The sequence below is a fragment of the Salvelinus namaycush genome, chromosome 13, assembly GCF_016432855.1.
Source record: "Salvelinus namaycush isolate Seneca chromosome 13, SaNama_1.0, whole genome shotgun sequence".
Classification (NCBI taxonomy): domain Eukaryota; kingdom Metazoa; phylum Chordata; class Actinopteri; order Salmoniformes; family Salmonidae; genus Salvelinus; species Salvelinus namaycush.
In genome coordinates, this window is record NC_052319.1 from 41508328 (window position 1) to 41534679 (window position 26352).

Here is a 26352-nt window from a genome sequence, read left to right on the forward strand (position 1 = left end):
AAAGATGGAAAGTGAAAGGGGGTGCTGGAATCTCCTATGTGGTGACCTCTTCCTAAATATTTTGTTTCCTAGAAACAAGGGTGGCTCAACGTATCCCTTTGGCTTAATTTAGCCCACTCTCCCCTACACAGAGTAATAGGCTTCAGAACCAGGCTAAAGAGGCAGGTTATTTGCTATTCTGTGAAGTAGGCAATGTTCACATGGGGAAAATAATACATGCCAGATGGATTATGTATAAATGTTTGAATAAGTGTTACCCTGTGTATACATGATACCATGGCTGTTTTTGTTTGCATTTAGTCTTGAGCTCTCTTCTTCTTGGGAAGTGGGAACAGATTACTGTAAGTCTGTAACAAAACTACATTTTTGATGAGAGCCTGCATAGGAGATTCCAGTACCCACATTTTTATAGCAACCTTGTCAACTGACTAACTAGGTGACAAACAGGTGTGTGTGTGTGTGTGTGTGTGTGTGTGTGTGTGTGTGTGTGTGTGTGTGTGTGTGTGTGTGTGTGTGTGTGTGTGTGTGTGTGTGTGTGTGTGTGTGTGTGTGTGTGTGTGTGTGTGTGCGTGCGTGCACAGTTTAGAAATCCTGCACATTGTTTGGGTAATTTGATTGGAATCCAAAATAATGAATGCATTTCCAACCATGTTCCAGTTTTATTCTTTGATAATTTACTTTACAGCCAGATAAGTATGATACAACATGTATGTGGAATACTGGCATTGACCCGGGTGGTATTTGATGAAGCTGTTCTTGCTAGCACACTGCGTTCACTGACATGAGTCAGAGTTTCCCCTGAAGTAAGAAAATGAATAGATCCCATTCATGCCTCAGGCCAGAAATAGTAGATCACCTAAGCATGTTGTTTTGGGTTATTGGGGTTAATGTGGTTAGAAGGTAGACAGCTGTGGGGCACTAGTGTCTCCATAATGTTTGTAGGCCTGTCTCCGTAACGTCTGACAATGTCGAGTACTTCTGTATCCCTCTGATAGTTAAGGTTAGGATTGGTGGTCGGGGAAATTGATGCTGTGGCGAAGAACACACTTTTTGTATCAGTATGCTCCTGTATAAGTCATTTACATCTAGTTGTAGGGCCTATGCCAATTATTCCCTCTCACTAATGTTTTGGGTAGGCAACAGCCAATGAATTTCGCCGTTTGCCCGCACATATGATCTCCTACAAACAAACAGATTCCCAGGCTGAGCGTTGTCATGGAATGCTGGCATTATCATGTAGTCATGCCAGACAGGTTCATCCCTCTTCTGAGATGGCCTTGCCAAGATGGCCGCCTAACACAGCTCCAGTCATTGTTTTAGGCTAACCAGATTAGGCTAATCACATTAGGCCGTGGCAAGGCATAGCCCCGAGATGGAATGAAGAGTCGGGCTGTCTAGTCGTCACCATGTGGCTCAGGGAGAGATATGCAGTCCCATAGGAGTGCTGCATTGAGATAAACAGCAGTTTGTTGTTTAGGGTTAGTCTCAAGGCTAAGCCCAAGAGGCGCTATGGTAGGCTACAGAAAAGCTGTGGGAATAGCAACAGAGAAAATACTACAACACACTAGGTATTTGGTGTCATGTCAAAGTGCTACATAAGCAGTTGATATTGAGGCAGGATGTACATTTTTAGCTAGTAAGCACTAGCTTATGAATGCCCCACTAAAGCTAAGCTCAACAATCATTGAACTATGCACATGATGCTAGCGTTGCTGCTGCTAACCGCCATGGTAATTTGACTGAACATAATGCTAACCGAGGCTAATGCTAATCCTGGTCCTAACCCAAACACCTTATGCTAAATCAGTCTGATGATAAAATGATATTTAGCTTTTGACTGGAGGGAGACGACACTAATCTTTGCCTGTCATGGGAACCAGACCTTTGGCTTTCCTGTAGACTGCACAGACGTCCATAAATCTACCTCTCTGCTAAGTGGGGGAGGGAGAAAGGTAGAGGGGAGGAAGAGAAAGAGACAGAGAGAACGAAAGTGCGATGAAAGATATGTTCTAAGGGACCAAGACCAAAAGAGAGAGAGAATGTAGACTTAACCTTATTTTACCAGGCCAGTTGACTGAGAACCCATTCTCATTTACAGCAAAGACCTGGGGAATGAATGAGCCTATTGGGGATGATTAGGTGGCCATGAGGGCCAGGATAGAGGGGTTAAAACCCTTATTCTTACGATAAGCTTCATGGGATTTTTTTTGTGACCACATTAACGTCCTTCTCGAAAGACAGCACCCTACACAGGGCAATGTCCCCAATCACTGTCCTGGGGTATTGGTATATATATACAGTATATATATATTTTTTTAGGTCAGAGGAAAGAGTGCCTCCTACTGGCCCTCCAACACGACTTCCAGCAGCATCTGGTCTCCCATCTAGGGTCTGACCAGGACCAACGCTGCTTAGCTTCAGTGGCAAGCCAGCAGTGGGATGCAGGGTGATGTGCCATATACAGTATGTAGAGAGGTGGTGGGGGAGAGCAAGCTAGAGTCTGCTGAAGTGCTTACTCTAACCTTGCCTTACTGCATTTAAAACACTTTTTCTACCGACTGCTTGGGATTGATGACAAAACGGTGTATACACAGTCATTACTGGTGTGGCTGCAGTGGCCGGTCTGGGAATTCTCTCAGGCCTGGGAATTCTCAATGGCACACCGTTACTCCATACTGTGCCATTCATGGAGGTTCCCTGTCCTTTCCTCTGTGGCATTCCCATGCCATATAAAATCTCTCTGTAAAGTTGGTCAATGTGCCAACCACATGGCTTTTCTTAACCCTGTCTAGCGAGCACACGCTAGCTTAATGGAAGCTGGATGGATATTATAGAGCCATTCCGGCCTGCGTTTCCTGCCTTTAAAAGCATTCAGTAAGCCCTCATCAGTTTTCTCAGTGTTTCTTCCTCATAAAGCATATGTAGGGAGTTATATTAAGAGACATGTGCATGCCCACACACACACACACACACACACACACACACACACACACACACACACACACACACACACACACACACACACACACACACACACACACACACACACACGCGCACACACACACACACACACACACACACACACACACACACACACACACACACACACACACACACACACACACACACACACACACACACACACACACACACACACACTACACCATGTAAGAAGGGAAGGGTGTAGGTTATAGAATCTGGTCTGTTTTACATCTTTGCTATCGATTCAGTCCCCAGGTCTCTTTGTTATACAGTACATTCTTTCCTCTGTGTTTACGTGTTAGTCTTGATTCACTTTCCAGACAGGTGACATACGTGCAGGATATCTCCTGGTTATGTGTGCTCTCTTAACTTGTACAATCATTTTGTCATATTGGCTCAATATTGCTTTGCTGGGCCAACAGTCCGTGTGTTAACGGGGCTTGATATCCCACAGAGCAGAAACTCAAAAATACCAAAATCGGGACCAGCTGAGCAAATACTCAGAGGAAGTGATGTCACCGATTCCCCCAAAGTCGTCCATTAAGGACAGGCTGACCACAAAGAGGGAACATGACACAGGTTTAGCAACGAGCCGAGACGCTACGGGAGACGGATGTCCTTCACTTTGACTTTTCTGTTACCTCGACTCCCCTGCCAACGAGCAGGTTTTAGAAGGCAGACTGGAAGAGGGGAGAACAGTTGAGATGTAATTATAGGAGAATGAAAACATGGGGGCTGGCTGGCTGTAGACAGGGGGTCCTTTCAGGGGAGGCTGCACTGTGGACACTGTCAGATAGGAATCATCTCAGGGGGCTGGCAGCAGTGGCCCAGGATAAGGAGGGAGGGGGGGTGGAGGGAGATGGGGTTATGTGGTTGTTCTTGTTCTTGTTTCTCAGAGTTGAGAAAATGGGGACTACTTCCTTGTAGAGGACAGCTGAGTGTCTGCACTCAGACAAAGTGTACCATTTCTACAGTTGTTGGGCCAAATTCTAACGTCTTTCCACTTTTGTGCAAATCTTTTGTCTATGACGTGGAAAGGTTTGGGTTCTGTGCGTTCAGACGTGGATGTGAATTAAGGCAGCCCCCCCCGCATCTCTGAATGAAAGGGGTGGGGTTAAATGCGGAAGACACATTTCAGTTGATGGCATTCAGTTGTACAACTGACTAGGTAAACCCCTTTCCCCTTTCATCCCAAGTTAGGTAAAAGGTCCTACCAGTCAATTTGAAGAATATTATGTTAATTATCTAAGCCAGGGAGTTCAACTTTGATGGAGGTGATGGAGGTGGGTGCCACAAAAAAATCTGAACTCATGAGGGGCCGCAGTGGCTCGTGGGTCTGCATACCCACATCCATACCCACACATGCAGTCAGAACCGGCCCTAGCCTTTCGGGGGCCCTAAGCTAAATTTTGTGAGGGCCCACCAGTCGGTAAATCGACCAAGATTACTTCAAGTTTAGATAGCTGGCCGCTAGACTAACTTACCAATTTAAAAAATAATTTAGCTGACGTGCTAATTGAGTGACTATCAGTGACTGACATAACAAGAGAAAAATTGCTGATTCACAACCATATTTTGAAATGTCACCTTGTGTATTGTACTATTCTAACTCTCAACAGTAAGTTGATATCCCGACTGAGTTCCCCAAAAATCTATGTACTGTATATACAGTACCAGTCAAAAGTTTAGACACACCTACTCATTCAAGGGTTTTTCTTATTTAAAAAAAAACTATTTTCTACATTGTAGAATAATAGTGAAGACATCTAAACTATGAAATAACACATGGAATCATGAAGTAACCCCCCAAAAATATATTTTATATTATTCAAAGTAGCCACCCTTTGCCTTGATGACAGCTATGCACACTGTTGGCATTCTCTCAACCAGCTTCACCTGGAATGCTTTTCCAACAGTCTTGAAGAAGTTCCCACATATGCTGAGTAGTTGTTGGCTGCTTTTCCTTCACTCTGCGGTCCAATTCATCCCAAAACCATCTCAGTTGGGTTGAGGTCGGTTGATTCTGGAGGCCAGGTCATCTGATGCGGCACTCCATCACTCTCTTTCTTGGTCAAATAGCCCTTACACAGCCTGGAGGTGTGTTGGGTCATTGTTCTGTTGAAAAACAAATGATAGACCCAGTAAGCGCAATCCAGATGGGTTGGTGTATCGCTGCAGAATGCTGTGGTAGCCATGCTGGTTAAGTATGCCTTGAATTCTAAATAAATCACTGACAATATCACTAGCAAAGCACCCCCACACCATCACTCCTCCTCCTCCATGCTTCCTGGTGAGAACCACACATGCAGAGATCATCCGTTCACCTACTCTGCTTCTCACAAAGACACGGTGGTTGTAACCAAAAATCTCAAATTCAGACTCATCAGACCAAAGGACATTTTTCCACCGGTCTAATGTCCATTGCTCGTGTTTCTTGGCCCAAGCAAGTCTCTTCTTATTATTGCTTTCCTTTAGTAGTGGTTTCTTTGCAACAATTCAATAATGAATGTCTGATTCACGCAGTCTCCTCTGAACAGTTGATGTTGAGACGTGTCTGTGACTTGAACTCTGTGAATAATTTATTTAGGCTGCAATTTCTGAGGCTGGTAACTCTAATGAACTTATCCTCTGCAGCAAAGGTAACTCTGGGTCTTCCTTTCCTGTGGCGGTTGTCATGAGAGCCAGTTTCATCATAACGCTTGATGTTTTTTGCTGTATATATTTTTTTGAGGGTTGGGGTGGGGTGTAGATTCGAGGGCCTACAAAAGGGCGGCCTGCGGGCTGCCGGTTGCCCATCCCTGATCTAAGCACTAAGCAAATTATAAAAGTTTAATTGACTATGCCTATAGATGCAGTTCCTTTAAACTTCCTTTAAAGTGACAGACGATGTGAATTTGACTATTATTCCTATTTTGGGTGATGGTATATGCAAGGTCATTTTCTTAGTCTGTGAGAAATGTCCACACAAAACCCTTGCAAATACCGTGGCCTACACACAAATTGAACCCACTTTGTATCGACACCACCACGCCCCAAACCAACTAAGACATCTGCAATTGAACACTAACCCTCCAACTTTTTGTCTTTTTCCTTTTGCAGCCTGAGGAGTTTGAGGGGATCCATTCACACACCTTTCGGGTGAAGACGTTCAAGAAGAGCAAGCACTGTGGCGTGTGCAAACAGACCGTCAGCCAGGAGGGGCTAATTTGCAAAGGTTAGTACTGACCTTGCCTGCGTGTTACCATGGTAACCGGGAGCCGTCAAGGGGTCATTCAGGGTCACTTAAGGTCACTGTTTTGGTCAATGTGAGTAATTATGCTAAAATAGTCTTAAGTAGCTCTGGGGAGGTCAGGGGTTGGCTGGTTTTCAATTCACTCAATGCTAGTGTGTTAATCAGGCTTTTAACTAATTTCATTGATTAGATTGATAGCTTGCTTAGTAATCAAATGGTGTTCTAGTTGGATATTGAGGTTTGAATGAATGACATATACAATGGGACTACAATATATAAACAATATAGTCATAGAGATCTCTGATTCATCAAAGCTGGATGACAGTTAGCTCAGTATTGCTACCCAGGTCTTGGCAATCCCTAGCAAACCTACAGGCTAGAGTCTAGAGACACTGGGCTTGGCTAGCCACTAAAACCTGGCCACTGCTGAAATATTTGTCTTGCCTCGTCCACGGCTTGGGGAAACACAGAGACATCCAATTGGCTTGGGGAAACACAGAGGCATCCTACTGGCTTGGGGAAACACAGAGGCATCCAATTGGCTTGGGGAAACACAGAGGCATCCAATTGGCTTGGGGAAACAGAGGCATCCAATTGGCTTGGGGAAACACAGAGGCATCCAATTGGCTTGGGGAAACACAGAGGCAGAGGCATCCTATTGGCTTGACGAAACAGAGAAACAGAGGAATCCTATTGGCTTACTGCTTTACTCTGAGTCCTATACAGTCGTGGCCAAAAGTTTTGAGAATTACACAAATATTAATTTTCACAAAGTCTGCTGCCTCAGTTTGTATGATGGCAATTTGCATATACTCCAGAATGTTATGAAGAGTGATCAGAGGAATTGCAATTAATTGCAAAGTCCCTCTTTGCCATGCAAATGAACTGAATCCCCCAAAAAACATTTCAACTGCATTTCAGCCCTACCACAAAAGGACCAGCTGACATCATGTCAGTGATTCTCTCGTTAACACAGGTGTGAGTGTTGACGAGGACAAGGCTGGAGATCACTCTGTCATGCTGATTGAGTTCAAATGACAGACTGGAAGCTTCAAAAGGAGGGTGGTGCTTGGAATCATTGTTCTTCCTCTGTCAACCATGGTTACCTGCAAGGAAACACATGCCGTCATCATTGCTTTGCACAAAAAGAGCTTCACAGGCAAGGTTATTGCTGCCAGTAAGATTGCACCTAAATCAACCATTTATCGGATCATCAAGAACTTCAAGGAGAGCGGTTCAATTGTTGAGAAGATGGCTTCAGGGCACCCAAGAAAGTCCAGCAAGCGCCAGGACCATCTCCTAAAGTTGATTCAGCTGCGGGATCGGAGCACCACCAGGGCTGAGCTTGCTCAGGAGTGGCAGCAGTCAGGTGTGAGTGCATCTGCACGCACAATGAGGCAAAGACTTTTGGAGGATGGCCTGGTGTCAAGAAGGGCAGCAAAGAAGCCACTTCTCTCCAGGAAAAACATCAGGGACAGACTGATATTCTGCAAAAGGTACAGGGATTGGACTGCTGAGGACTCGGGTAAAGTAATTTTCTCTGATGAATCCCCTTTCCGATTGTTTTGGGGCATCCGGAAAAAAGCTTGTCCGGAGAAGACAAGGTGAGCGCTACCATCAGTCCTGTGTCATGCCAACAGTAAAGCATCCTGAGACCATTCATGTGTGGGGTTGCTTATCAGGCAAGGGAGTGGGCCCACTCACAATTTTGCCTAAGAACACAGCCATGAATAAAGAATGGTACCAACACATCCTCCGAGAGCAACTTCTCCCAACCATCCAGGAACAGTTTGGTGACGAACAATGCCTTTTCCAGCATGATGGATCACCTTGCCATAAGGCAAAAGTGATAACTAAGTGGCTCGGGTAACAAAATATCGATATTTTGGGTCCATGGCCAGGAAACTCCCCAGACGTTAATCCCATTGAGAACTTGTGGTCAATCCTCAAGAGGCGGGTGGACATACAAAAACCCACAAATTCTGACAAACTCCAAGCATTGATTATGCAATAATGGGCTGCCATCAGTCAGGATGTGGCCCAGAAGTTAATTGACAGCATGCCAGGGCGGATTGCAGAGGTCTTGAAAAAGAAGGGTCAACACTGCACATATTGACTCTTTGCATCAACTTCATGAAGGACTTATTATGTTACATTATAGAGAGGACTTATTATGTTACATTATGGAGAGGACTTATTATGTTACATTATAGAGAGGACTTATTATGTTACATTATATAGAGGATTTATTATGTTTCATTATAGAGAGGACTTATTATGTTACATTATAGAGAGGATTTATTATGTTACATTTTGGAGATTACTTGTATTGTAACATTATAAAGATGGTTGTAAGAAAGCTGTGAGCAGACACACACACACACACACACACACACACACACACACACACACACACACACACACACACACACACACACACACACACACACACACACACACACACACGTGCACACACACACCACACAACTGTAGGTGCTCAGCTTCACACTCACCCAACATGTAGTAGATTGGACCACCATGTCCGTATCATACAAACTGAAGGAAAACAGTCTTTCTATGTTGTTGACATTATACTGTCAATACCCTCTACTGGATTATCCTACACGTTACAGGTCAATGGCCCTATCATAGTGCTGTTACAGAACTAGTACTGTTTTCAGGGACACTTGTCCCCCTCATTAGTTGATTATCACATGATGATGATACCATGACAAGGCTGACAGTTAACGGACTGATTATGATACCATGACAAGGCTGACAGTTAACAGACTGATTATGATACCATGACAAGGCTGACAGTTAACAGACTGGTGATGATACCATGACAAGGCTGACAGTTAACAGACTGATGATGATACCATGACAAGGCTGACAGTTAACAGACTGATTATGATACCATGACAAGGCTGACAGTTAACAGACTGATTATGATACCATGACAAGGCTGACAGTTAACAGACTGATTATGATACCATGACAAGGCTGACAGTTAACAGACTGATGATGATACCATGACAAGGCTGACAGTTAACAGACTGATTATGATACCATGACAAGGCTGACAGTTAACAGACTGATTATGATACCATGACAAGGCTGACAGTTAACAGACTGATGATGATACCATGACAAGGCTGACAGTTAACAGACTGATTATGATACCATGACAAGGCTGACAGTTAACAGACTGATGATGATACCATGACAAGGCTGACAGTTAACAAACTGATGATGATAACATGACCAGGATGACAGTTAACTTACTGATGATGATAACATGACAAGGCTGACAGTTAACAGACTGATGATGATACCATGACAAGGCTGACAGTAAACAGACTGATGATGATAACATGACAAGGCTGACAGTTTACAGACTGATGATGATAACATGGCAAGGCTGACAGTTAACAGACTGGTGATGATAACATGACAAGGCTGACAGTTAACAGACTGGTGATGATAACATGACAAGGCTGACAGTTGTCCCCCGCGGGACGGTTGAGCTAACGTAGGCTAATGTGATTAGCATGAGGTTGTAAGTAACAAGAACCTTTCCCAGGACATAGACATATCTGATATTGGCAGAAAGCTTAAATTCTTGTTAATCTAACTGCGCTGTCCAATTTACAGTAGCTATTACAGTGACAGAATACCATGCTATTGTTTGAGGAGAGTGCACAGTTATGTACTTGAACATGTATATATTAACCAATTAGGCACATTTGGGCAGTCTTGATATAACATTTTGAACAGAAATCCAATGGTTCATTGAATCAGTCAAAAACTTTGCACATACACTGCTTCCATCTAGTGGCCAAAATGAAATTGTGCATAGATTCCTAAGTCATATATTGGCCGTTCTCTTACATTTCAAAATGATGGTACAAAAAAATACAAAAAAAGAGGATTTAATGTGTTATATTCTCCTACATTCATTTAACATTTCCACGAACTTCAAAGTGTTTCCTTTCAAATGGTATCAAGAATATGCATATCCTTGCTTCAGGTCCTGAGCTACAGACAGTTAGATTTGGGTATGTCATTTTAGGCGAAAATTGAAAAAAAGGGTTTGATCCTTAAGAGTCTAATAGACTGATGATAATATGACAAGGCTGACAGTAAACAGACTGATGATGATAATATGACCAGGCTGACAGTTAACAGACTGATGATGATAACATGACCAGGCTGACAGTTAACAGACTGATGATGATAACATGACCAGGATGACAGTTAACAGACTGATGATGATAACATGACAAGGCTGACAGTTAACAGACTGATGATGATAACATGACCAGGCTGACAGTTAACAGACTGATGATGATAACATGACCAGGCTGACAGTTAACAGACTGATGATGATAACATGACCAGGCTGACAGTTAACAGACTGATGATGATAACATGACCAGGCTGACAGTTAACAGACTGATGATGATAACATGACCAGGCTGACAGTTAACAGACTGATGATGATAACATGACCAGGCTGACAGTTAACAGACTGATGATGATAACATGACCAGGCTGACAGTTAACAGACTGATGATGATAACATGACCAGGCTGACAGTTAACAGACTGATGATGATAACATGACCAGGCTGACAGTTAACAGACTGTTGATGATAACATGACCAGGCTGACAGTTAACAGACTGATGATGATAACATGACCAGGCTGACAGTTAACAGACTGTTGCCTCCAAGGACAATGTGGACACAATTGCTGTTCAGTTGAAGGTGCAGTGCAGACGTGTTTATCTCAATATCAAATATTTTCTGGGTAACAATTAAGTACCTTTCTGTAATGGTTTTCCATTGAAATAAAATAAAATACAAAACTATCTGTTTAGCAAAAACATTTTTCTCAAGCAATAAGGACTGTCTGAGAGTGGGGATTGATATGTAATCTGAAAACTAGGATGTTATTGGCAGAGAAGTTTGGAACACATCAAACACGTGGTTTCCATGTGCTTAATACCATTCCATTCACTCCATTCCAGCCATTATTATGAGCCGTCCTCCTCTCACCAGCTTCCACTGCTGTTTAGATTGCATTTTCAAGGAAATAAGGAAATAATACTTTTTTAGAGTGTTAGTTTCATCAGCTGTTGTTCAGTATGATACAAAACATAAGAAAAACTAAATGTTGAATGCACCCGGGCGTTTAAGAATGCAGAAATGCTGTTGTGTCAAGATCACCACTAGAGGCCAGCAGAACATCAAATATGCTGCAGCAAACACAGACTGACTAACCGCATAGTTCTTTGTTAGTGCAGATGAAGAATTGTAGTATTTGTCATGGGTACCTCATTCATTTATACATCAACAAAGCATTGAAAAAGATTAAGACTTAATAGGGGTCTCCAACCCTGTTCCTGGAGAACTACCCTCCTGTATGTGTTCTCTCCAACCCTGTTCCTGGAGAGTACCCTCCTGTAGGTTTTAACTCCTACAGGAGGGTAGTTCTCCAGGAACAGGGTTGGAGATAAAACCTACAGGAGGGTAACTCTCCAGGAACAGGGTTGGAGTTCAAACCTATAGGAGGGTAGTTCTCCAGAAACAGGGTTGGAGATAAAACCTACAGGAGGGTAACTCTCCAGGAACAGGGTTGGAGTTCAAACCTACAGGAGGGTAGTTCTCCAGGAACAGGGTTGGAGATAAAACCTACAGGAGGGTGACTCTCCAGGAACAGGGTTGGAGAGCCCTGGTAAAGAGAATGGTCCTTTACGGCTTGGCTCCTACATGTGAGCTGTACTATATACATTAAAGAATTGATTGCTAGTGAACTATGGCTTGTTTGAGAACCTCAGTTATAACTATACAACCATGTTACTGTCTCTGTTCCTCACAACACACACCCTCATGTAGTCATTTAGTCATCACTGAAATAACACACGCTCATGTTAGACTCAGCCCCTTTGTGACCTGATCATTTTCTTTCAGCCGACAGACTGGAATATGGAAACAGCTGGTTCAGCAAACCAGTTTTGATATCCCCTATTCTTCCCTAGACGTCCATATAAAAATATATGTTCTGGACGCTCCTATCCTACAATGGCAACAGCCGCACACACACACACACACACACACTCACATACACACTCACATACACACTCACACACACACACACGCACGCACACGCACACACACGGTTTTGGGGAGGTATTCCTCTGTAAAACGCCTAACAGGAAGAAACACCTCGATCAGTCATCACTTAACACCTGAATTAACAGGCCGTGTAAGCCATAGAAACCTGACACAGCCAAGGGGATGGACCGTCAACGTGTGACTGATGATAGGTGTGTAGAGGACAGAGCAGAGACTCAGAGGAATGGGGAAGGGTAGGGGTGTGACATGGGGAGTGTTTGCACATACAGACTTAAATGTACACACACACACACACACACACACACACACACACACACACACACACACACACACACACACACACACACACACACACACACACACACACACACACACACACACACACACACACACACACACTTCCATCACAACCGATCAGACTCATCTGTCAGCTCAGATAGCCATCAGTGATGGTGTCTGGTTTGTTTGTGTGGTTACTCGGTGTGTTAGCAGCACAAACACAGAGAGGTAAACATTTACTCTGGTAGAATCCACAGTTTCCCAAGGGAGGGGTGGTGGTTAGGAAACCCGTGCAGGACCAGAGTATTAAAGGTAATAGTAAACACACACACTGACAAGTGGTCATTTTGGTGTGTGTGTGTGTGTGTGTGTGTGTGTGTGTGTGTGTGTGTGTGTGTGTGTGTGTGTGTGTGTGTGTGTGTGTGTGTGTGTGTGTGTGTGTGTGTGTGTGTGTGTGTGTGTGTGTGTGTGTGTCTGTGTGTGTACTTTAGTGCATGCATGTCAGTGTGTATCTATACTGTATATCAAATCAAATCAAAATCAAATCACATTTTATCAGTCACATACCCACATTTAGCAGATGTTATTTCGAGTGTAGTGAAAATGCTTTTTACTAGCTCCAACAGTGCAGTAGAACAATTCACAACAATACATACAAATCTAAAAGTTAAAGAATGGAATTAAGAAATAAACTCAGCAAAAAAAGAAACGTGCTCACTGTTAACATGTGTAAATATTTGTATGAACATAACAAGATTCAACAACTGAGACATAAACTAAACAAGTTCGACAGACATGTGACTAAAATAAATTGAATAATGTGTCCCTGAACAAACGGGGAATCAAAATCAAAAGTAACAGTCAGTATCTGGTGTGGCCACCAGCTGCATTAAGTACTGCAGTGCATCTCCTCCTCATGGACTGCACCAGAATTGCCAGTTCTTGCTGTGAGATGTTACCCCACTCTTCCAACAAGGCCCCTGCAAGTTCATTTCTGGAGGGAATGGCCCTAGCCCTCACCCTCTGATCCAACAGGTCCCAGACGTGCTCAATGGGATTGAGATCCGGGCTCTTCGCTGGCCATGGCAGAACACATTCTTGCAGGAAATCACGCACAGAACGAGCAGTGTGGCTGGTGGCATTGTCATGCTGGAGGGTCATTTCAGGATGAGCCTGCAGGAAGGGTACCACATGAGGGAGGAGGATGTCTTCCCTGTAACGCACACCGTTGAGATTTCCTGCAATGACAACAAGCTCAGTCCGATGATGCTGTGACACACCGCCCCAGACCATGATGGACACTCCACCTCCAAATCGATCCCCCTCCAGAGTACAGGCCTCGGTGTAACGCTCATTCCTTCAACGATAATCACGAATCCGACCATCACCCCTGGTGAGACAAAACCGCGACTCGTCAGTGAAGAGCACTTTTTGCCAGTCCTGTCTGGTCCAGCGACAGTGGGTTTGTGCCCATAGGCGACGTTTTTGCCGGTGATGTCTGGTGAGGACCTGCCTTACAACAGGCCTACAAGCCCTCAGCCAGCCTCTCTCAGCCTATTGCGGACAGTCTGAGCACTGATGGAGGGATTGTGCGTTCCTGGTGTAACTCAGACAGTTGTTGTTGCCACCCTGTACCTGTCCCGCAGGTGTGATGTTCGGATGTACAGATCCTGTGCATGTGTTGTTACACGTGGTCTGCCACTGTGAGGATGATCAGCTGTCCGTCCTGTCTCCCTGTAGCGCTGTCTTAGGCGTCTCACAGTACGGACATTGCAATTTATTGCCCTGGCCACATCTGCAGTCCTCATGCCTCCTTGCAGCATGCCTAAGGCACATTCATGCAGATGAACAGGGACCCTGGTCATCTTTCTTTTTTTTTTTTTTTCTCAGAGTCAGTAGAAAGGCCTCTTTAGTGTCCTACATTTTCATAACTGTCACCTTAATTGCCTACCGTCTGTAAGCTGTTAGTGTCTTAACGAGTGTTCCACAGGTGCATGTCCATGGATTGTTTATGGTTCATTGAACAAGCATGGGAAACAGTTTTAAACCCTTTACAATGAAGATCTGTGAAGTTATTTGAATTTTTACGAATTATCTTTGAAAGGGTCCTGAAAAAGATATATTTTTTTCTTTTTTTGCTGAGTTTATATAAATATTAAGACGAGCAATGTGTGAGTGTCACTGACTAAAATACAGTAGAATAGAATACAGTATATACATATGAGATGAGTAAAGCACTATGTAAACATTATTAAAGTGACTTGTGTTCCATTATTAAAGTGGTCAGTGATTCCATGTCTATGTATATAGGGCAGCAGCCTCTAAGGTGCAGGGTTGAGTAACCGGGTGGTAGCCGGCTAGTGATGGCTACTTAACAGTCTGATGGCCTTGAGATAGAAGCTGTTTTTCAGGCTCTCGGTCTCAGCTTTGATGCACCTGCACTGACCTCGCCTTCTGGGCGATAGTGGGGTGAACAGGCCGTGTCTCGGGTGGTTGATGTCCTTGATGATTTTTTGGGCTTTCTGTGACGTCAGGGGCTGTAGGTGTCGGAGAGGGCAGGCAGTGTGCCCCCGGTGATGTGTTGTGCAGACCCACCACCCTCTGGAGAGCCCCCCGGTTGCGGGCGGTGCAGTTGCCGTTGCCGGCGGTGATACAGCCCGATAGAATGCTCTCAATTGTGCATCTGTAAAAGTTTCTGAGGGTCTTAGGGGCCAAGCCGAATTTCTTCAGCAATTTGAGGTTGAAGAGGCGCTGTTGCGCCTTCTTCCCCACACTGTCTGTGTGGGTGGACCATTTCAATTTGTCTGTGATGTGTACGCCGAGGAACTTGAAGCTTTCCACCTTCTGCACTGCAGTCCCGTCGATGTGGATAGTGGAGTGCTCCGTCAGCTGTTTCCTGAAGTCCACGATCAGCTCCTTCGTTTTGTTGACATTGAAGAGAGGTTATTTTCCTGGCACCACTCCGCCAGGGCCCTCATCTCCTCCATGTAGGCTGTCTCGTCATTGTTGATAATCAGGCCTACTACTGTTGTGTCGTCTGCAAACTTGATGATTGAGTTGGATGCATACATGGGCACACAGTCATGGGTGAACAGGGAGTACAGGAGGGGGCTGAGCATGCACCCTTGTGGGGGCTATGTGTTAAGGATCATCGAAGTGGAGGTGTTGTTTCCTACCTTCACCAGGACCCAGTTGCACAGGGTGGGTTTCAGACACAGGGCCTCGAGCTTAATGATGAACTTTGAAGGGTACTATGGTGTTGAAGGCTGAGCTATAGTCAATGCACAGCATTCTACTGTAGTGATCAGAGCATGGTACATGGTGTATCTGGTGTCTGTGACAATCTACTGTAGTGATCAGAGCATGGTACATGGTGTATCTGGTGTCTGTGACAGTCTACTGTAGTGGTCAGAGCATGGTACATGGTGTGTCAGGTGTCTGTGACAGTCTACTGTAGTGGTCAGAGCATGGTACATGGTGTGTCTGGTGTCTGTGACAGTCTAATGTAGTGTCTGCGTCTTTCTTTGTGTGTGTATGTGTGTGTACTGTACGTGTGTGTGTTTGCACATGGTGTGTCATGGTGTCTGTGACAGTCTACTGTAGTGGTCAGAGCATGGTACATGGTGTGTCTGGTGTCTGTGACAGTCTACTGTAGTGGTCAGAGCATGGTACATGGTGTGTCTGGTGTCTGTGACAGTCTACTGTAGTGGTCAGAATATGGTACATGGTGTGTCTGGTGTCTGTGACAGTCTACTGTAGTGGTCAGAGCATGGTACATGGTGTGTCAGGTGTCTGTAACTGTCTAATGTAGTGGTCAGAGCATGGCACATGGTGTATCTGGTGTCTGTGACAGTCTACTGTAGTGGTCAGAGCATGGTACATGGTGTGTCAGGTGTCTGTGACAGTGTACTGTAGTGGTCAGAGCATGGTACATGGTGTGTCTGGTGTCTGTGACAGTCTACTGTAGTGGTCAGAGCATGGTACATGGTGTGTCTGGTGTCTGTGACAGTCTAATGTAGTGTCTGCGTCTTTCTTTGTGTGTGTGTGTGTGTGTGTACTGTACGTGTGTGTGTTTGCACATATGAGAGAGGAAATATCTCAGCCCTCGTTCCGTCTCTCTAGCTGGGCTCAGCCCATGCCTTTGGGAGTCCAGACCCATTACAAAGGACCTATCCGCCTCTCCTCACTACCAGCTCTCCTCACTACCAGCTCTCCTCACTATCCGCCTCTCCTCACTATCCGCCTCTCCTCACTATCCGCCTCTCCTCACTATCCGCCTCTTCTCACTATCCGCCTCTCCTCACTATCCGCCTCTCTTCACTATCCGCCTCTCCTCACTATCCGCCTCTCCTCACTACCAGCTCTCCTCACTACCAGCTCTCCTCACTCTCCGCCTCTCCTCACTATCCGCCTCTCCTCACTATCCGCCTCTCCTCACTATCCGCCTCTCCTCACTATCCGCCTCTCCTCACTATCCGCCCTCCTCACTACCAGCTCTTCTCACTATCCGCCTCTCCTCACTATCCGCCTCTCCTCACTATCCGCCTCTCCTCACTATCCGCCCTCCTCACTACCAGCTCTCCTCACTACCAGCTCTCCTCACTATCCGCCTCTCCTCACTACCAGCTCTCCTCACTACCAGCTCTCCTCACTATCCGCCTCTCCTCACTATCCGCCTCTCCTCACTATAAGCCCTCCTCACTACCAGCTCTTCTCACTATCCGCCCCTCCTCACTATCCGCCTCTCCTCACTATCCGCCTCTCCTCACTATCCGCCTCTCCTCACTATCCGCCTCTCCTCACTATCAGCTCTCCTCACTACCAGCTCTCCTCACTATCCGCCTCTCCTCACTATCCGCCTCTCCTCACTATCCGCCCTCCTCACTACCAGCTCTTCTCACTATCCGCCTCTCCTCACTATCCGCCTCTCCTCACTATCCGCCTCTCCTCACTATCCGCCTCTCCTCACTATCCGCCTCTTCTCACTATCCGCCCTCCTCACTATCCGCCTCTCCTCACTATCCGCCTCTCCTCACTATCCGCCTCTCCTCACTATCCGCCTCTTCTCACTATCCGCCCTCCTCACTATCCGCCTCTCCTCACTATCCGCCTCTCCTCACTATCCGCCTCTCCTCACTATCCGCCTCTCCTCACTATCCCCCTCTCCTCACTACCAGCTCTTCTCACTATCCGCCTCTCCTCACTACCAGCTCTCCTCACTACCAGCTCTCCTCACTATCCGCCTCTCCTCACTATCCGCCTCTCCTCACTACCAGCTCTTCTCACTATCCGCCTCTCCTCACTACCAGCTCTCCTCACTACCAGCTCTCCTCACTATCCGCCTCTCCTCACTATCCGCCTCTCCTCACTATCCGCCTCTCCTCACTATCCGCCTCTCCTCACTACCAGCTCTCCTCACTATCCGCCTCTCCTCACTACCAGCTCTCCTCACTACCAGCTCTCCTCACTATCCGCCTCTCCTCACTATCCGCCTCTCCTCACTATCCGCCTCTCCTCACTACCAGCTCTTCTCACTATCCGCCTCTCCTCACTATCCGCCTCTCCTCACTATCCGCCTCTCCTCACTACCAGCTCTCCTCACTACCAGCTCTCCTCACTATCCGCCTCTCCTCACTATCCGCCTCTCCTCACTACCAGCTCTCCTCACTACCAGCTCTCCTCACTATCCGCCTCTCCTCACTATCCGCCTCTCCTCACTATCCGCCTCTCCTCACTACCAGCTCTCCTCACTACCAGCTCTCCTCACTATCCGCCTCTCCTCACTATCCGCCCTCCTCACTACCAGCTCTCCTCACTACCCGCTCTCCTCACTATCCGCCTCTCCTCACTATCCGCCTCTCCTCACTATCCGCCTCTCCTCACTACCAGCTCTTCTCACTATCCGCCCTCCTCACTATCCGCCTCTCCTCACTATCCGCCTCTCCTCACTACCAGCTCTTCTCACTATCCGCCTCTCCTCACTATCCGCCTCTCCTCACTACCAGCTCTCCTCACTATCCGCCTCTCCTCACTACCAGCTCTTCTCACTATCCGCCTCTCCTCACTACCAGCTCTCCTCACTACCAGCTCTTCTCACTATCCGCCTCTCCTCACTACCGCCTCTCCTCACTATCCGCCTCTCCTCACTATCCGCCTCTCCTCACTATCCGCCTCTCCTCACTATCCGCCTCTTCTCACTATCCGCCTCTCCTCACTATCCGCCTCTCCTCACTATCCGCCTCTCCTCACTATCCGCCTCTCCTCACTATCCGCCTCTTCTCACTATCCGCCTCTCCTCACTATCCGCCTCTCCTCACTATCCGCCTCTCCTCACTATCCGACTCTCCTCACTACCAGCTCTCCTCACTACTAGCTCTTCTCACTACCAGCTCTCCTCACTACCAGCTCTCCTCACTATCCGCCTCTCCTCACTATCCGCCTCTCCTCACTATCCGCCTCTCCTCACTACCAGCTCTCCTCACTACCAGCTCTTCTCACTATCCGCCTCTCCTCACTACCAGCTCTCCTCACTACCAGCTCTTCTCACTATCCGCCTCTCCTCACTATCCGCCTCTCCTCACTACCAGCTCTCCTCACTACCAGCTCTCCTCACTATCCGCCTCTCCTCACTACCAGCTCTCCTCACTACCAGCTCTTCTCACTATCCGCCTCTCCTCACTACCAGCTCTCCTCACTACCAGCTCTCCTCACTATCCGCCTCTCCTCACTATCCGCCTCTCCTCACTATCCGCCTCTCCTCACTATCCGCCTCTCCTCACTACCAGCTCTCCTCACTACCAGCTCTCCTCACTATCCGCCTCTCCTCACTATCCGCCTCTCCTCACTATCCGCCTCTCCTCACTACCAGCTCTCCTCACTACCAGCTCTCCTCACTACCAGCTCTCCTCACTATCCGCCTCTCCTCACTATCCGCCTCTCCTCACTATCCGCCTCTCCTCACTATCCGCCTCTCCTCACTATCCGCCTCTCCTCACTATCCGCCCTCCTCACTATCCGCCTCTCCTCACTATCCGCCTCTCCTCACTATCCGCCTCAACTCACTACCAGCTCTCCTCACTATCCGCCTCTCCTCACTATCCGCCTCTCCTCACTATCCGCCTCTCCTCACTATCCGCCTCTCCTCACTATCCGCCTCTCCTCACTATCCGCCTCTCCTCACTACCAGCTCTCCTCACTATCCACCTCTCCTCACTATCCGCCTCTCCTCACTATCCGCCTCTCCTCACTATCCGCCTCTCCTCACTATCCGCCTCTCCTCACTATCCGCCCTCCTCACTACCAGCTCTCCTCACTACCCGCTCTCCTCACTATCCGCCTCTCCTCACTATCCGCCTCTCCTCACTATCCGCCTCTCCTCACTATCCGCCTCTCCTCACTATCCGCCCTCCTCACTACCAGCTCTCCTCACTACCAGCTCTCCTCACTATCCGCCTCTCCTCACTATCCGCCTCTCCTCACTATCCGCCTCTCCTCACTATCCGCCTCTTCTCACTATCCGCCTCTCCTCACTATCCGCCTCTCCTCACTACCAGCTCTCCTCACTATCCGCCTCTCCTCACTATCCGCCTCTCCTCACTATCCGCCTCTCCTCACTATCCGCCTCTCCTCACTATCCGCCTCTCCTCACTATCCGCCTCTCCTCACTACCAGCTCTCCTCACTATCCGCCTCTCCTCACTATCCGCCTCTCCTCACTATCCGCCTCTCCTCACTATCGGCCTCTCCTCACTATCCGCCTCTCCTCACTATCCGCCTCTCCTCACTATCCGCCCTCCTCACTACCAGCTCTCCTCACTACCCGCTCTTCTCACTATCCGCCTCTCCTCACTATCCGCCTCTCCTCACTATCCGCCTCTCCTCACTATCCGCCTCTCCTCACTATCCGCCCTCCTCACTACCAGCTCTCCTCACTACCCGCTCTTCTCACTATCCGCCTCTCCTCACTATCCGCCTCTCCTCACTATCCGCCTCTCCTTACTATCCGCCTCTCCTCACTATCCGCCTCTCCTCACTATCCGCCTCTCCTCACTATCCGCCCTCCTCACTACCAGCTCTCCTCACTACCAGCTCTCCTCACTATCCGCCTCTCCTCACTATCCGCCTCTCCTCACTATCCGCCTCTTCTCACTATCCGCCTCTCCTCACTATCCGCCTCTCCTCACTATCCGCCTCTCCTCACTATCCGCCTCTCCTCACTATCCGCCTCTCCTCACTACCAGCTCTCCTCACTACCAGCTCTCCTCACTACCAGCTCTCCTCACTATCCGCCTCTCCTCACTATCCGCCTCTCCTCACTATCCGCCTCTTCTCACTATCCGCCTCTCCTCACTATCCGCCTCTCCTCACTATCCGCCTCTCCTCACTATCCGCCCTCCTCACTATCCGCCTCTCCTCACTATCCGCCTCTCCTCACTATCCGCCTCTCCTCACTACCAGCTCTCCTCACTATCCGCCTCTCCTCACTATCCGCCTCTCCTCACTATCCGCCTCTCCTCACTATCCGCCCTCCTCACTACCAGCTCTCCTCACTACCCGCTCTTCTCACTATCCGCCTCTCCTCACTCTCCGCCTCTCCTCACTATCCGCCTCTCCTCACTATCCGCCTCTCCTCACTATCCGCCTCTCCTCACTATCCTTCTCTCTAGCACCCGCTCTCCTCACTACCCGACTCCTCGCTTCCCGCTACCCGCTACCCGCTCTCCTCACTGCCCGCTCCTCCTCACTGTCCGCTCCTACCCACTACCTGCTCTCCTCACTGCCTGCTTCTCTTCAGTACCTGCTCTCTCTACTTCCCTCTCTTCTCACTACCCTCTCTCCTCACTATCCGCCTCTCCTCACTACCCTCTCTTCTCACTATCCGCCTCTCCTCACTACCCTCTCTTCTCACTACCCTCTCTTCTCACTATCCGCCTCTCCTCACTACCCTCTCTCCTCACTGCCCGCTCCTCCTCACTGCCCGCTCCTCCTCACTGCCCGCTCCTCCTCACTGCCCGCTCCTCCTCACTACCCTCTCTTCTCACTACCCTCTCTTCTCACTATCCGCCTCTCCTCACTACCCTCTCTCCTCACTGCCCGCTCCTCCTCACTGCCCGCTCCTCCTCACTGCCCGCTCCTCCTCACTACCCGCTCTTCTTACTACCCGCTCTTCTTACTATCCGCTCTCTTCACTACCCGCTCTCTTCACTACCTGCTTTCTTCACTACCCGCTCTCTTCACTACCCGCTCGCTTCACTACCTGCTCTATTCACTACCCGCTCTTCTCAATTCCCGCTCTCCCCACTACCCGCTCTGCAATGTAAACATTAAGGCTTTTCTCTTGTTAAGAAGTTAGAGCTCTGCAGTTGGATTAAGATGATGGGTAGAGGGATAGAGGGAGAGAGGGGTATCCCTCTATCCCTCTACCCCTCTATCCATCCTCTTCATCCCCTCTTAGCCCTCTCCCATCGTTCCCCCTCTTCTTTATTTCTGCTCAAGGGAACAGCCTGACTGTTCACACTGAAGAGCTCTAACTTCCTAACAAGGGAAAAACCTGACTGTTCACAGTGCAGAGCTCTAACTTCCTAACAAGGGAACAGCCTGACTGTTTACACTGCAGAGCTCTAGGTTCCTAACAAGGGAAAATCCTGACTGTTCACACTGCAGAGCTCTAGGTTCCTAACAAGGGAAAATCCTGACTGTTTACACTGCAGAGCTCTAGGTTCCTAACAAGGGAAAATCCTGACTGTTTACACTGCAGAGCTCTAGGTTCCTAACAAGGGAAGAGCCTGACTGTTCACACAGCAGAGCACTAGGTTCCTAACAAGGGAACATCCTGACTGTTTACACTGCAGAGCTCTAACTTCCTAACAAGGGAAAAACCTGACTGGGCCCTTGTGCGCCAGCCACCTTCACACCCAATATGGAAGTCCTCCTCTCTCTGTCTTCCCCTTGTACCCCAGGGAAGTGTGCTTACTCAGGGCTTATATGCTGGGAACAGAATGGGTCAGTGTATCTGGACCATGTGATAGAGTGGGTGGAGCACAGTTCAGTGGTATTCCAGAGAACAATATAGAGGAAACCACTTTTTATGGTAGTGCATGAGGTGAGCACTTTCAGCCCTTGATAAATCTGTTGGGTGCAATACAAAAAAGGTATACTTTAGGATTTAGCATGTCTTCCTACTTACCCAGAGTCAGACAAACTCCTGGATGCCATTTTTATGTCTCTGCATGCAGTTTGAAGGAAGTTGAAGGTAGCATCTCACTAGTTCCATTACATACTAGCCAGCTCCTCTGAAAAGCAGGGAAATATACCTTTTCACTACTCCAAAGCTGGGTGGTTTGTCATTTATAGTCTTACAAAGCTATACATAGTAATCAATAGTTTATAAATGTGTTAATTTCACTTGATGTATAGCTTTGTAACACTCCATTCTTTTTTAGTATTCAAACAGTGCCATGCTCTTCACCTGGATAAAATAAGTGTATTTAGCTGGACCCTGGGAACCAGAGTCTCCTCTGGGTTGGAGCGTGCTGTAGGTTTTCACTGGGAACCAGAGTCTCCTCTAGGTTGGACCGTGCTGTAGGTTTTCACTGGGAATCAGAGTCTCCTCGGGGTTGGAGCGTGCTGTAGGTTTTCACTGGGAACCAGTCTCTCCTCGGGGTTGGAGCGTGCTGTAGGTTTTCACTGGGAATCAGTCTCTCCTCGGGGTTGGAGCGTGCTGTAGGTTTTCACTGGGAATCAGAGTCTCCTCTAGGTTGGAGCGTGCTGTAGGTTTTCACTGGGAATCAGTCTCTCCTCGGGGTTGGAGCGTGCTGTAGGTTTTCACTGGGAATCAGAGTCTCCTCTAGGTTGGAGCGTGCTGTAGGTTTTCACTGGGAATCAGAGTCTCCTCGGGGTTGGAGCGTGCTGTAGGTTTTCACTTGGAATCAGAGTCTCCTCGGGGTTGGAGCGTGCTGTAGGTTTTCACTGGGAATCAGTCTCTCCTCTGGGTTGGAGCGTGCTGTAGGTTTTCACTGGGAACCAGAGTCTCCTCGGGGTTGGAGCGTGCTGTAGGTTTTCACTGGGAACCAGAGTCTCCTCTAGGTTGGAGCGTGCTGTAGGTTTTCACTGGGAATCAGAGTCTCCTCGGGGTTGGAGCGTGCTGTAGGTTTTCACTGGGAATCAGTCTCTCCTCTGGGTTGGAGCGTGCTGTAGGTTTTCACTGGGAACCAGAGTCTCCTCGGGGTTGGAGCGTGCTGTAGGTTTTCACTGGGAATCAGAGTCTCCTCGGGGTTGGAGCGTGCTGTAGGTTTTCACTGGGAATCAGAGTCTCCTCTGGGTTGGAGCGTGCTGTAGGTTTTCACTGGGAACCAGAGTCTCCTCGGGGTTGGAGCGTGCTGTAGGTTTTCACTGGGAACCAGAGTCTCCTCGGGGTTGGAGCGTGCTGTAGGTTTTCACTGGGAATCAGAGTCTCCACTAGGTTGGAGCGTGCTGTAGGTTTTCACTGGGAATCAGAGTCTCCTCGGGGTTGGAGCGTGCTGTAGGTTTTCACTGGGAATCAGTCTCTCCTCGGGGTTGGAGCGTGCTGTAGGTTTTCACTGGGAATCAGTCTCTCCTCTGGGTTGGAGCGTGCTGTAGGTTTTCACTGGGAACCAGAGTCTCCTCGGGGTTGGAGCGTGCTGTAGGTTTTCACTGGGAATCAGAGTCTCCTCGGGGTTGGAGCGTGCTGTAGGTTTTCACTGGGAATCAGAGTCTCCTCTGGGTTGGAGCGTGCTGTAGGTTTTCACTGGGAATCAGAGTCTCCTCGGGGTTGGAGCGTGCTGTAGGTTTTCACTGGGAATCAGTCTCTCCTCGGGGTTGGAGCGTGCTGTAGGTTTTCACTGGGAATCAGAGTCTCCTCGGGGTTGGAGCATGCTGTAGGTTTTCACTGGGAATCAGAGTCTCCTCGGGGTTGGAGCGTGCTGTAGGTTTTCACTGGGAATCAGAGTCTCCTCGGGGTTGGAGCGTGCTGTAGGTTTTCACTGGGAATCAGAGTCTCCTCGGGGTTGGAGCGTGCTGTAGGTTTTCACTGGGAATCAGAGTCTCCTCGGGGTTGGAGCGTGCTGTAGGTTTTCACTGGGAATCAGTCTCTCCTCGGGGTTGGAGCGTGCTGTAGGTTTTCACTGGGAATCAGTCTCTCCTCGGGGTTGGAGCGTGCTGTAGGTTTTCACTGGGAATCAGAGTCTCCTCGGGGTTGGAGCGTGCTGTAGGTTTTCACTGGGAATCAGTCTCTCCTCTAGGTTGGAGCGTGCTGTAGGTTTTCACTGGGAATCAGTCTCTCCTCGGGGTTGGAGCGTGCTGTAGGTTTTCACTGGGAACCAGAGTCTCCTCGGGGTTGGAGCGTGCTGTAGGTTTTCACTGGGAATCAGAGTCTCCTCGGGGTTGGAGCGTGCTGTAGGTTTTCACTGGGAACCAGAGTCTCCTCGGGGTTGGAGCGTGCTGTAGGTTTTCACTGGGAATCAGTCTCTCCTCGGGGTTGGAGCGTGCTGTAGGTTTTCACTGGGAATCAGTCTCTCCTCGGGGTTGGAGCGTGCTGTAGGTTTTCACTGGGATTCAGTCTCTCCTCGGGGTTGGAGCGTGCTGTAGGTTTTCACTGGGAATCAGTCTCTCCTCGGGGTTGGAGCGTGCTGTAGGTTTTCACTGGGATTCAGTCTCTCCTCGGGGTTGGAGCGTGCTGTAGGTTTTCACTGGGAATCAGTCTCTCCTCTGGGTTGGAGCGTGCTGTAGGTTTTCACTGGGAATCAGAGTCTCCTCGGGGTTGGAGCGTGCTGTAGGTTTTCACTGGGAACCAGAGTCTCCTCTAGGTTGGAGCGTGCTGTAGGTTTTCACTGGGAATCAGAGTCTCCTCGGGGTTGGAGCGTGCTGTAGGTTTTCACTGGGAACCAGAGTCTCCTCGGGGTTGGAGCGTGCTGTAGGTTTTCACTGGGAATCAGTCTCTCCTCGGGGTTGGACCGTGCTGTAGGTTTTCACTGGGAATCAGTCTCTCCTCGGGTTTGGAGCGTGCTGTAGGTTTTCACTGGGAATCAGAGTCTCCTCGGGGTTGGAGCGTGCTGTAGGTTTTCACTGGGAACCAGAGTCTCCTCTAGGTTGGAGCGTGCTGTAGGTTTTCACTGGGAATCAGAGTCTCCTCGGGGTTGGAGCGTGCTGTAGGTTTTCACTGGGAATCAGAGTCTCCTCTGGGTTGGAGCGTGCTGTAGGTTTTCACTGGGAATCAGTCTCTCCTCGGGGTTGGAGCGTGCTGTAGGTTTTCACTGGGAATCAGAGTCTCCTCGGGGTTGGAGCGTGCTGTAGGTTTTCACTGGGAATCAGAGTCTCCTCGGGGTTGGAGCGTGCTGTAGGTTTTCACTGGGAATCAGAGTCTCCTCGGGGTTGGAGCGTGCTGTAGGTTTTCACTGGGAATCAGAGTCTCCTCTGGGTTGGAGCGTGCTGTAGGTTTTCACTGGGAATCAGTCTCTCCTCTAGGTTGGAGCGTGCTGTAGGTTTTCACTGGGAATCAGTCTCTCCTCGGGGTTGGAGCGTGCTGTAGGTTTTCACTGGGAATCAGTCTCTCCTCGGGGTTGGAGCGTGCTGTAGGTTTTCACTGGGAATCAGAGTCTCCTCGGGGTTGGAGCGTGCTGTAGGTTTTCACTGGGAATCAGAGTCTCCTCTGGGTTGGAGCGTGCTGTAGGTTTTCACTGGGAATCAGAGTCTCCTCGGGGTTG

General features: G+C 48.3%; 1 protein-coding gene across 1 annotated transcript in view; it reads left to right on the forward strand.

Annotated features, from left to right (window-relative positions):
• The first annotated feature begins 4259 nt into the window (after positions 1 to 4259).
• The window catches only part of LOC120058141 (extensin-like), a 30631-nt gene continuing 8538 nt past the window's right edge, over positions 4260 to 26352 (forward strand). Inside the window, exons 1-2 of the mRNA XM_039006610.1 lie at positions 4260 to 4265; positions 6082 to 6196. Coding sequence (XP_038862538.1) covers positions 4260 to 4265; positions 6082 to 6196 — 121 coding nt within the window. The remainder of the gene's footprint in view (positions 4266 to 6081; positions 6197 to 26352) is intronic.